Source organism: Sparus aurata, chromosome 3 (assembly GCF_900880675.1).
Source record: "Sparus aurata chromosome 3, fSpaAur1.1, whole genome shotgun sequence".
Lineage (NCBI taxonomy): Eukaryota > Metazoa > Chordata > Actinopteri > Spariformes > Sparidae > Sparus > Sparus aurata.
Window position 1 is genome coordinate 19,634,477 of NC_044189.1, and position 12,332 is coordinate 19,646,808.

Below are 12,332 nucleotides of genomic sequence, written 5' to 3' on the forward strand. Positions count from 1 at the left end.
GTGGAATGTTCCTTTTTTAAATTTTTGTCAAAGTGTCGTCGCCCGCCTCAGAGGTCAACAAGGACTTGAAAGCCTCTTCATCATTTCAGTTGCAAATACAAACAGTCTGTGGAGGAGTTGGATCTGTTGACCTGCTCGGTGGGTCCGGACTCACACACCTGCCTGTGAGGATCCCAGGTACACACCATCGTTGTTTAGGTGTTAGTGTGGAGCTGTTTTTGGTTATTATGTGGAGTGCTAATGCAGTACGACGTAGAAACATATCTACACCTCGCTCACAGAACACAACAACTGACTGACTGATGCTTAAAATCACTAAAGCTGTCCTGAACGTGTCGAGTCCAAACACACGGTTATTGGTTCTGCTTCCCATTTCAGAGTCGGGTTGACTTTTAGCCACTCCTCATGCACTCTTCTCTATGATGTCTTTGTGTGTATAGATAATGCTGATTTTACATTGTATATAATATGGACCTATACATTTTCAGTGCCAAACGTCACATAGAGTCCTGCAGCACAGACGCACTACAGAGGCCCAGGTTTGTTTAGGATTCAGTGTCTTTCAGATTCCCTTGAATTAGTCCTGGAGAGTCCTGGAGAGTCCTGGAGAGATGCCTTCTGACATTATGATGACTGATTTCAAGGTGCATGATGGTATCAAACACAAGCTGGTCGCTATGGAAACGCAGCTCCATCATAGAGCTGTTTTTCTTTCATTTTTATCCTTGAGTTATATTAACAGAGCACGTCAAACCTTTGTTAAGAAATAGCTTTATTCAACACAGTCATGTTCATTCATTTGACATTGATGATTCATTCTTACTGACTGAACAGATTATTCATGTTCTGGGTAAACTGGCTGAGAAATGAACACAGGTGTGGACAGGATAATAGAAGCAGAAGCTTCCTCTGTGAAGCCCAGACTCTCTAACTCTGTCCCTCTAACATTGCTTCTCATTATTGTTGCTTTCCAGCTACTGTGAGAGTCGTCCTCTGAACCAAATAAATCCTCAAATTCTGAAATCTTCCTATGAAAAACACCTATTTGCCATTCAAATGACGGAGGGACACACCTGTCTTAATAAACTGATCACTGCATCAGTCTGTAGTCCCAGGAAGGAAATGCAGCATGTTATGAGGACAGTCATTCAGAAATGATACTTAATGGGTGATGATTTTTACAATTTAAGTCAAGAATCACGGAGCAGTCTTCACACCTGGCAGACCTGAGATGTTATTTTGTCCTCGGCCTGTTTCTGTTCTCACAGCCAGTTACTCCAGCTGGACATTTCTGCTGAGTAGGAGGAAAGATTCCTGAATGTTATGTAGCGATGCATGTCGTGCATTGTTTGGGTAGTTGGGGAACATTGGGGGCTAAAGTGCAATACAGTAGAAATGTCTGTCACCACAAGTGTTCATCGTCATTTCAACACTAAGACTTTCAGAGCACAGAGCTGCTTTCTCCTGCAGATCTTAACCAATCACACGCTTTCAAACATCTTTGGTTCAGTAAAAAAGAGAAAAGATCAGAGATGATCTGAAGGTGAAGACTCACTTTTAAACATTCTTTTGTTGTGAGCAGCTTTGACATCGTCTGTTGTTAAGAACTCCAAGCTGTTGTTGTCACCAACACTTCCTGTAGATGCTCTGACTCAAAGCTGAATATCACCTAAACTGATTCATTCCTGTTCAAAGCTTATTTTAGCTGTTTAATTTGTACAGTTTCAATTATACAGATCATAAAGTGGATTTCCATGTAAAGCAAGACTGTATAGCTTGTGCTGAATGACAGCCACTGCAGCTTCTCAGGAGTTATGGGATAAAGCTAAATGTCAAAATAAAGTTTAGCATTTTAGCCAGAATGCTAAGCTACTGTAACAGTAACACTAGTGGAGGAGAGTCAAAACGTCAGAGAAATGTCGTGGCTGTATTTTCCTAAAGTTTGCTAAACACTAGCTGAATGCTAGTGTTTGGCATTTGCCAATTAGCCTTTAGCTTAACACTAACTAAATGCTACTCTTTAGCATTAAGATGAACACAAAATTAACATTTAGCAACAAAAGCTACGCTATTATAACAGTGACACAGGTGACATTATTTACCTAAAGATTGCTAACATTAGCTCTCATTATCCCTCATGTGCTTCTAGTCAAACCAGGCATGCTAACGTGTTTTATTGGTTTCAAGTTTAGCGTTTCATTCATAAGGGAAACCGCGTTAAAGTTCCACATTCTGCTTTAAAGATGCTTTTAGTGAAACCAGAGTGTCTTTGAGCCGATGAATCAGAGCCATGGTCTGTTCATATCAGAGTCATAGAGAGGCCTGGTGACCTGAACATGACGCACACCTGCACAAACACACCTCTGCTCATTGTGTTCAAAGAGCAGAATAAATGTGCTATACTGGTTATTTATTGTAATATACTGTTTATTTATGTATTTTTGAGGTGACAGAAGATCATGTGCCATGTTCAGAGGTTCAACAATGTGGAAGTGCGTTCTCGAGAAGGAAACTTGTTTTTGGTTTGAAGCTGCGATGCTGGAATGTAAAAGTACTTGTTGTTACGTTTAGTGGCCAGTTGAGGGCAGCAGAAGATAAAGTCAGTGACGAGTCGTCTCTCGTCGCTGTCATGGACAGGAAACCAACAGGAAGGTGTATTTAGTGTTTTATTGGCTGTCGTCATGACTGTAAAGTTACGTTTTTTAAAGCATTGTTGTTTAAAACCTGTTTGCATGTTAAAATAAAAGACACAAAGTTCACAATGCAAGAGAGACACGGTGAAGGCTTTGTACTATTGTAATATTGTTGATGTGTAAATATATGCCCATGTTTGGTATGTTATTATTTATCAGTTGTAAATGAAACAAAACAAAAAAATGAGTCAACCACAAAGCAATACGTCTCCCCTCGTGACCCTCGACCTCCTGACAGCTGAAGCCACACGTCTTTTCTAAAGCTGCGTTTTACTATGTCAGATATGACTGAATTGAATAAATTATAGGTTTTCTGTGACATCTCCGGCTGAGCTCGTGGTCCTTATTTCTTCAACAGAGACTCCGACACCGACATGCTGCTGTTGCTGTTGTTGTTCGGTCTGGTTCTGGTGTCTGGTGATGTGGAGATGCACATTTTCTCTGTGTGTAGAAAAGAAGTCTTTTTCATCGAAGCAGCACAAACACAGATCACTTCAGTGATCTGTCAAAGGAAATATCTCCATAACATTTGAGTAGTTTCAGATGTGTCTCTTTTGATTGATTAATAAAAAAAGTTTTAGATTTAGAAGAGCTGTTACTGGTAATTTGGAGATAATTGATACTTTGTCATATTTATTAAACTCTATTAACCCATAATAACCCTCTACTAACCCATACAGATAATTATTATGTTTTATTTTTGAAAATACTCTCCACTGTCCTGCGTCAGTGTTTCCATGGGAAATATCTTTCCTTTGAGGTGTATATCATTAATATCACATTAAACAAAGGTTTTATTTTACAATATATTCATAGAACTCGTAACAGAGCCGTGATCGACATCGTATTGAACGACTGAAGCAACCAGAAAGAAACTGTCATCACGTTTATGATGAAGGTGTTTGAGAAGAATTCATTTGGGCCTCCTAATCTCTTTTTCTTTGAAATAAATTCAGACATCTCTTTAAATAACATGATGCAATACTGCATAGATAACCGGGAACAGAACTGATCCCAGTTGATACATTTTGGACCTGAGTTGTAGATTTACAGCTGGATCACACGTGCATTGATTTTGGAGTTCTGGTTAAAGTGTCACCAACCAGATCAGTCCAGTTTAAATCATGATGCTTGTTAAAGGTGACATATGTAACAGTGTTAAAATCATCGTCAGGATGTGAAGAAATAATGTTTCTAAAATATTTTGGTGCCATGTCAAACACATCTCTGTATTGTGTTGCAGAGTTATCTACTGAAGTTAGCACGTTAGCATAGCATCCCATTAGTGCAGCATGACACGGCTAACTGAGCTAACAAGCTAACAGTAGCTCCAGTCATGGCAGTATGAACACAATACAGTCACCAGCTGTAACTGTGGTGACATGCTGTCTGTTTTGGGAGTATGAATCCAACAGTTGGCCACTTCTAACATGTTGCACCTTTAGGACCCAGGACACCTGAAGAAGGAACCTTGGACTCACAGGAATCGAAGCTGCTTCCTTGTTTCCTTCACAAGGAAATGTGTACGATTGAATCTATAAAACCAGCAGCTACGATTGTGACACTGATAGTGAGAGTAATTTATGTTTTTGTATGAAAAGCTCAGAGCAAAAATAAAGGAAGTGACAACATCTTCATGGATCTGTGGCAGCTTCTGATAAATGACTGACCCAGTGATCTTAGTGAGGTGGTCCAAAGGATGAAGGGCACTTTGGACTGAAAGGTTCCTTCTGTGGAAAAGATATGAGAAGTAGATATGCCTGTATCATAGCAACAGAGGGATTGTTGTTGTGACACAATAAAACTATAATTATACTGAACAACAAGCAGTAAATCTCTCCTGAACATGTCAGACTCCACAACGTTTGATGAGCAGTGAACATTTATTACTTGTTTTTAACGTCCTTGTTCACTTTTTAGAGTCCTGGTTGATTTTATCCAAAGTTTCTGATGAGACTGTTGTTGTTCCAGTGGATGATGATAGTTTTGCATTGCAGTGTGAATAATGTGAAGCTAAACATTTGTGAGTGACATGCGTCACAGTGGGTCCTGCAGCAGAGATGTGCTGTAGAGCTCTGGGCTCCTGCTCTGTTTAACAATCAGTGTTTTTGTTTCAGCACAGTAAAACTCGTCACAGTTAAATGTTACATGTTGTGTGTTTAATGAACAATAAGGATTACTGGATTATAATGATGATGATAATACTACTACTACTACTACTACTAATAATAATGATGATAATATTGATGATAACAATGTTAAATCTGCAGTGAAACTTCAGTGTGAGACTGAGTGTAAATGACAACAGCTTCATGGATTCATTGCGGCCTCTGATGAATCATGTTCCTTGTTATCTAAATATCCTGGCCCAAAGGTCCAGGGACACGTTGGATTGGTTCCTGGTATTTCTGCTGAATAGATATGAGAAGTAATCATGACTGTATCATTACAAACATGACACAGTTTAACAGCTATTGAAGGAGAGTGAACAGTCATTGCTGATGTCCTGGTTAATTTTTGATCCAAACTCCTTTATGGTCATCAGATGATGATGTTTTTGTTCTGTGTGCTGTTTAAAGTGATTGTCGTACACGTTGGACCAATGATACGACACCAGCAGTGTGAACACCCTCTCTGAGACCTATAAAAGAAAGTGGGCTCTCTTCTGTCTGTACAACATTCTCACTATCATCCGACAGAGCAGATCACTGCGACTCCAAAGACTTCAGAGACTCTCCGACCATCACATCAACCCCTCGTCCTGCAGCTGTGACAGAGACTCTGACTCCAACATGTTCTTGTTCCTCTTCTTGTTTGGTCTGGCTCTGGGTGCTGTGTCTCCTTCAGATGTGCCTCAAGTGAAGCTGCTGCGTGGCGGCTGTCCCATGTTCTGGTACAGCTTCAACGGACGCTGCTACAAGTACGTCGCTACAGGTTTGACCTGGGCTGATGCAGAGCTGTACTGTGTGTCAGAGGGAGCCAACCTGGTGTCTATCCACAGTCTGGAGGAACAGGAGTTTGTCAAGTCCCTGATCAAGAACTTTGACCACGCTGAGGGACCCACCTGGATTGGACTCAGTGACATCCACAAAGAAGGCAGATGGATGTGGTCTGATGGTGGTGCAGTGGACTTTGTCTTTTGGGGATCAGGACAGCCAAACAATGTTGGAGGAAATGAACACTGTGTTCACACCAGCGATGAGAAAGAACTGAGATGGCACGATAACCGTTGTTCTATTACTGTCTCATCTGTTTGTGCATCTCGCATAAAGTCTCCTTAGCAACTGAGAAAGTTAGACGTGCTATAAGTGATGTGCGGTGTTTTCTTCATTAACATAATTGTTAAAAACCTTTATACTCCAACAGTCATCACAGTTACAGAGTGTTCGGAGGAACAGAGAGCTAAACAGTGTTTGGGGGACATGAACACGACCATCAGTATTCATTAACTCTTCCCTCTTTTTGTGCATCTCACATAATGTGTCCTTTTTTTTATTTACTTTTTATTTACTTTTTATGGGCACAAAAACACACAACTTAACAAAACATAACATGACAAGGGGAGGATTTGTTCATTAAGTGAAGCACATCATACATAAAAGGATGTTTCTAGATGATATGGAGCAAAACATTTCTTAATCAAGGGTTTGGCCTTGTCTTTGTGATCTATATGAAATCGGGTCTTACAGTTGACAGGTAGCTGAGCCATTTCAACCAGTTCTCTTCAAAAATATCAGTTTGGTTTTTGAGTTTGAATGTAATTCTCTCCATAACATATATATTATAAATGGTATCAATCCATTCATTAATTGTTGGTTTGTCTTTTTTAAACCACTTTCTGGTCAGGGCCTTTTTACAACCCACTAGCAACACTCTCAGAAGGTATTTGTCTCTCTTTGGAAGATAAAGTCCATCCAGATCACACAGGTACATGACTTTGAAATTTAAAAACATTTTCCTTTTAAAAACAGCCTCCAGGACTCCAATGATCTCTCTCCAAAATGGAGTCACAGAGGGACAGTTCCAGAATATATGAAAATGGTTTGCTGAGGTATTCCCACATGACCTCCAACAGGCAGTCTGATTTGAGTAGTTAGTCTTTTGTGCAGGAGTACGAAAGAATCGAGTCACATTTTTCCAACTGAATTCCCTCCAGGAGGGGGAGCTTGTCACTGACCACTGTTGTCTGCAGATCCTGTCCCAATCTTCTTGAGAGACTGTGAGGCCTCCCTCTGCTTCCCATCTTTCCTTAATGTCCAAAGTATGATCACTTTTAAGATTTTGACGAGCGGAATATAGTTTGGATATTATCTTTTGGAGGGTGACATTCTTGTAGGCTCTTTGAAAAGTGATAGAATTTCATCCCTCCCTGTAATAACATCCCTTGGGAATTTCTTGCTCATAAAGTCCCTAATTTGTAAATATCTAAAGTGATCTTGATTGTGCAGACCAAATTTTTCTGGAAGTCCTGGAAGCTCAAAACCTTATCCTGATCAAAGAGTGTGCAGTAGGCCGTAAGTCCATTTTCTGTCCAGTTTTTAAACCTTGTGTCATAGTTATTTGGCACAAAATCTGGATCATATGCAAACCATTTAAACATTTCGGCTCCTCTCTTCAAATTATATTTTTTTATAATTTCACCCCATGTTGTCAAAGAGCCAGATATCCATGGGTTTTGGGGGTCTGGGAGGAGATTAATTAATGAAGGATCACCAACTAAGTTATTAACTGGTGGTCCCTTTCCCATTGCCATTTCTATTTCTTTCCATTTTGATCTATAATTTGGTGTACACCATCCCACTAATGGCCTAATTTGAGCTGCTCTATAATAATTTGTCAAACAGGGGAGGGCGAAACCACCTTTCTCTTTTGGTAGTTGTAGGGTTTTATATTTTATTCTTGGTTTCTTCCCCGCCCATATAAATCTGGAAAGAATTTCATCCCACTCTCGAAAATATAATTCTGGTTTCCCAATTGGTATTGAGTGAAACAAATATAAAAGTCTTGGTAAAATGTTCATTTTAACCGAATCTATACGAGAACTGATATTTAGATAGGGAATTAAGTTCCATCTGTTGATATCTGCTATAATTTCTTTTTTGAGTGGGCCATAGTTAATTTCTTCTATTTTTGATATGTCTAGGGGAAGGAGAATTCCCAAGTATTTTATAGAACTCTTGTCCCAGTCTAGATGGTAAATGGAGCGGAGACATTGAGGGGGATCGAAATGAAAACTAAGGACCTGGGTTTTTTTCGTATTTAGTTTATACCCTGAGTATGACCCGTACTCATCTAAAATAGACATCAACGCTGGCAGAGATTCTATTAGATTTGAAAGGCTAACAAGCACGTCATCCGCGAAAAGGGCCAGCTTTTGTTCTCCTGCTGCCATGTTTATACCCGTGATCTTGTTGTTCTGTCTAATCCATTGTGCCAATGGCTCGATAAAAATTGCGAATAAGATTGGACTTAGGGGACAGCCCTGTCTTGTTGATCTCTCCAGCAGAAAGGAGTCCGTATGCTCCCCGTTGATTTTTAGCTTAGCAGATGGTTTATCATAAAGGGCTTTTAATGTATTAATAATTACCTGGTCAAAACCAAATTTCTCCATAGCACTGTATAGGAATTTCCATCTAACCGAATCAAAAGCCTTTTCGGCATCTAAACTAACTAAAATGGCCTGTATTTTGTTTTGACTTATATGTCTGATAATTTGTAGAGATCTTCTAATATTGTCATGTGTCTGACGTGCAAGAACAAAACCTGTTTGATCCATATTGATTATTCGGGGTAAGATTTTCTCAAGTCTCTTAGTAATAATTGAAGTAAATAATTTATAGTCCAAATTAAGCACACTAATAGGTCTGTAATCTGCGCAGTCTAATTTGTCCTTTTTTCCCTTAGGTATAACCGATATAATCGCTTCTTTCCATGATATAGGGGTTTCCCCTTTAGCCAGGACCCAGTTAAATGTTTTTAATAAAATAGGTGTCAAAACCTCCTTCAGTTTCTTATACCACTCTGAACTGAATCCATCCGCACCTGGGGATTTATTGGCTTTGAGTCTTGAGATAGCCGAATAAATTTCCTCTTTTGAAATTTGTGAGGTTAATTTTTTATTTTCTTCTTCTGTAAGTTTTGGTAGATTTAAGGATTCGAGTAGTAACTCCATTTTTTGGTCGGTATTAACTTGAGGTTGAGAATATAATTTTTCGTAATATGCTTTAAAACAGTCTTTAATTTCCTGAATTTGGTGGTGAATTACCTTAGTTTTTGGGTCCCTTATCTTGTATATTGCATTGTCTGCCTGTTGTTTTCTTAACTTGTATGCTAATAGTTTTGAATATTTGCTGCCCCCTTCGTAGTATTTTTAATTTGTGTAACTCTTCAATCTAATTTCTTTTCTTCTTTATTTCTATTTTAATCTTTGGGTCTGTTGACTCTTTGTGTTCAGATTCTAGGCTTTTAAGTTCAGTCTGGAGTGTTTTAATTTTAACTTCTTGTTTTTTAAGAAAAGACGTCACTGCAATCACCCTCCCTCTTAATATGTTAAAATTTTAAAAAATAATCAATTCTAGAATATGTTGAGTGAGGAGATGAATAGAAGGTATAGTCTTTGGATGATGGGTTTAGGTGTTTCCAAACATCAATTAGTCCGATTTCTGATAGTAGTAAATTAATTTTCTTTGTTATTTTTTGGGGGCGGGACGTTCTTGTCGCTGTTGAGTCAAGGTTCGGGTTAAATGTAGTATTAAAGTCCCCTGTGCTTCAGTTGCGATCCTTTCAATTACTTGAGTATAGAAATTTGGTTCTGAACCAGGAGGGATGTATACATTATAAAGGGTAAATAAATGTCCATCAGCTTTCCCACGGATCATTATGAACCTTCCTTGTCTTTAATAGTAGACATATGTTCGTATGTCACCCTTCCTGAGATTAGAATAACTACTCCCCTGGTATGTTTAGATCCATTTGAGGAGGAGAAGACATATTTAAACCCCTGTCTTTTGAGTTTTTCATGTTCAGTTTCCATCAAGTGGGTTTCCTGCAGATAGGCAATATCTATGTTTTCTCTTTTTAATTTAAGAAGAATTTTGCTCTGTTTGACTCGGCTACGAAGCCCATTCACATTTAGAGACACTACTTTCATTATCTGGTTCCTGTATGTGTCGGCTTACCTCTGTAATTGTATGATGCTTTAACCTTAACGAAAACAGATTTCCCTTGTAGAAAAAAACATTTCTCCCCTGTACTGAACATAGAACAAGAACAAGCGTTTACACTCATCATAACAGATATGAATACATGAACTTCCTGTGACTGAGGGATCTTTGTCCCTCTAGGGTCCCTGTTGGTGGGTGGAGGGAAAAAACCCTCCTGAGTGGTGAAGTGACTAACCAGCCGGTGCACTCCATGTCCACTTATTAGTCCAACATTACTATTACCCGTTCAGTCAGTTATTTTTTTTAAATTTTATTTTATTTTTTTACAGTAAACAGATTATTTTTAAAGTAAAGAGAGAGAGTAAAAAGGAACAGATTGCCTCCCTCCCTCTGCGTTTTTCCATCAATTCGTATGCATAATCATGGTCAAAGAAAATCGGTTTGTTGTTGAAGTGGATTTTCTTTTTCCAAGCCAGCTTCAATACCGTTTCTTTGACGTCATACTGCTGAAAGTTTATCACAATAGACCGGGGTGTAGCGTCAGGTCCCGGCTTCTGGGTCAGAGCTCTATGAGCCCGCTGAATCTGCAGGGACATACCGTCGGGGAGAGCCAGCTCTGTGGTCAGCAGGGTTTCCATAAACTTTATCATCGAGTCGCCCTCTGAGCCCTCCGACACTCCGTAAACTCGGATGTTGTTTCTTCTACACCTGCTTTCCATGATGCTCTTTCAGCAGACTCAAAAGAGCTTCTTTAGATGCAGCGCCGCTTGTTTCCATATCCGAAATGCGCTCCTCTGCCTCGGTGATCGCCAGGTCGTGACCCTGGAGCCTGGTCCCGACGTTGGCTAGCTTCTGGGTTAGCTCGTGTCTCAGTGTCGTGTCGCAGCTCGTCCTTGAAGTCTTTCTTTAAGTCACCCTTGAGATCGGAGATAGCTGACTGAATGTCGTTTTGGAAATCACGGATGTTACTTGAGATGGCAGACAGTTTCTGTAGTAGCTTGTTGTCCTTAGCTTCACCGCCGTCTCCGCTAGCTAGCAGGTCGCCATTTTCCTTTTCTTGCTCAGTTACTCTCTCCGTCTGGTTGGAATCGTCTCTTTTTTGTTTCCTCCTTCTCATTCCTCGTTTTCAAGTTAAAGTTATCGAGTTTGGAGGTATTTTGATACTGACTGATACAGAGCGATTGACTAAGCGTCTGTCACGAGCATAGCTTAACCGGAAGTCCCTCTGACACTCATGTGTCCTTCTTAACTGATGTGGTTCCAGATGTCTGATCCAACCTGGTCCCTGTTCACCTGTTTCTCTGTTCATGTGCTTTGGACCTCGACTACAAAGATAACTGTGTTCAATGAATGTGTGTGTGTGTTGATTAAAGGGGACAATAATTAATAAGTCGTGGAACTCATTGATAATGTTAAAGTAAATCAAAGGGACAATTTGTGTTGTATGAAAAGTGGTTGTATGTGGTTCTTACCTGTAGTCAGCGTGTTACCTACAGAAGATGGCGGTCGGCACACACAACAGTCAGTGGTCTCATTAAGACCGACCCAAAGAAGGGCCACACCTTTGACCTGGGCTGATGCAGCGGGAGCCAACCTGGAGTCTGTCCACAGTCTGGATGAGCAGGATGTCATCAGGTTATCAAGAACTTTAAATCTGCTCAGGGACTTACCTGGATTGGACTCTGAGGTGATCAGAGACTTTCCACCTGTTGCTCTGTAGTAATGCATGAAGGCTGCGTGAGACAGATTTAAATGTGATGATTGAAATTCTCCTTGTGTTGTTTGCATTTTGGATTTTGGATCCCAGCTGATCATTAAAGCTTCTTTTACCTTCCTACCTCGTGTGTCCTGCGTTTGGGTCAGTTCATGAAAAACTCTTAAAGGTCCCATTTGTAAGAAAACACTGACGCCTTGGGATGGCGGCCGACCCGACCTACAATCCCAGTGAGGCAGTATTTGACGAGTTGGCAGTGAGACTCAAAAATCAACTTTCATGGAAACTGGAAACAGATACTTTATACTTCTGCTCCATATTTCACTGCTCAATATTGTAATTACTTTACTTCACTACATCTTTTTGATAACTTAAGTCACTAGTTACTTTGAGGATTCAGTTCCTTTCTGTGCAGGTGATTGAGGAGGCGTGTCAGGAGGAGATGCCTCACCTGAAACTGATCCACATCAGGGCTCCTCCTCCCTGTATAACCTGGCTGTCAATCATCCGTCTCTCTCTCTCCTTCACAGCATGCAGGGTTTCTGTTTGGTTTGATTTATTTCCTAAACTTACACACAAACCCACACACTTCACACACCACTGACAAACTGACCTTCTGCCAGGACACTATTGTATTCCTAGGAATTCTTTCTTTCTTTCTTCTTTCTTTCTTCCAAGGAAGTCATACTTCCCAAGGGCGAAAACTCACCAAACTTTACAGAAATACCTACAACAGTAGTAGTTGCAGTGGTCCTCTGCGCT

At 40.0% G+C, this 12,332-nt stretch overlaps 2 protein-coding genes across 2 annotated transcripts in view; both read left to right on the forward strand.

Moving 5' to 3' along the window:
* Positions 1–3,014, forward strand: part of rapgef5a (Rap guanine nucleotide exchange factor (GEF) 5a) — a 60,930-nt gene extending 57,916 nt beyond the window's left edge. The window contains exon 26 of the mRNA XM_030411785.1: positions 1–3,014. This exon is cut by the window's left edge and continues 444 nt beyond it. The gene's annotated coding sequence lies outside the window, so the exon portion shown is untranslated.
* A 2,267-nt stretch (positions 3,015–5,281) lies between these two features.
* Positions 5,282–11,693, forward strand: LOC115578443 (lactose-binding lectin l-2-like). Its single transcript, XM_030411401.1, has 2 exons — positions 5,282–5,964; positions 11,093–11,693. Exons 1-2 carry the CDS (start codon positions 5,486–5,488, stop codon positions 11,103–11,105), a joined length of 492 nt encoding a protein of 163 aa, XP_030267261.1. The 5' UTR covers positions 5,282–5,485; the 3' UTR covers positions 11,106–11,693.
* Positions 11,694–12,332: the final 639 nt, after the last annotated feature.

Excerpts from the sequence above, each read along its gene's own strand:
- LOC115578443 (XM_030411401.1), top strand. The coding sequence starts at position 5,486 with ATGTTCTTGTTCCTCTTCTTGTTTGGTCTGGCTCTGGGTGCTGTGTCT.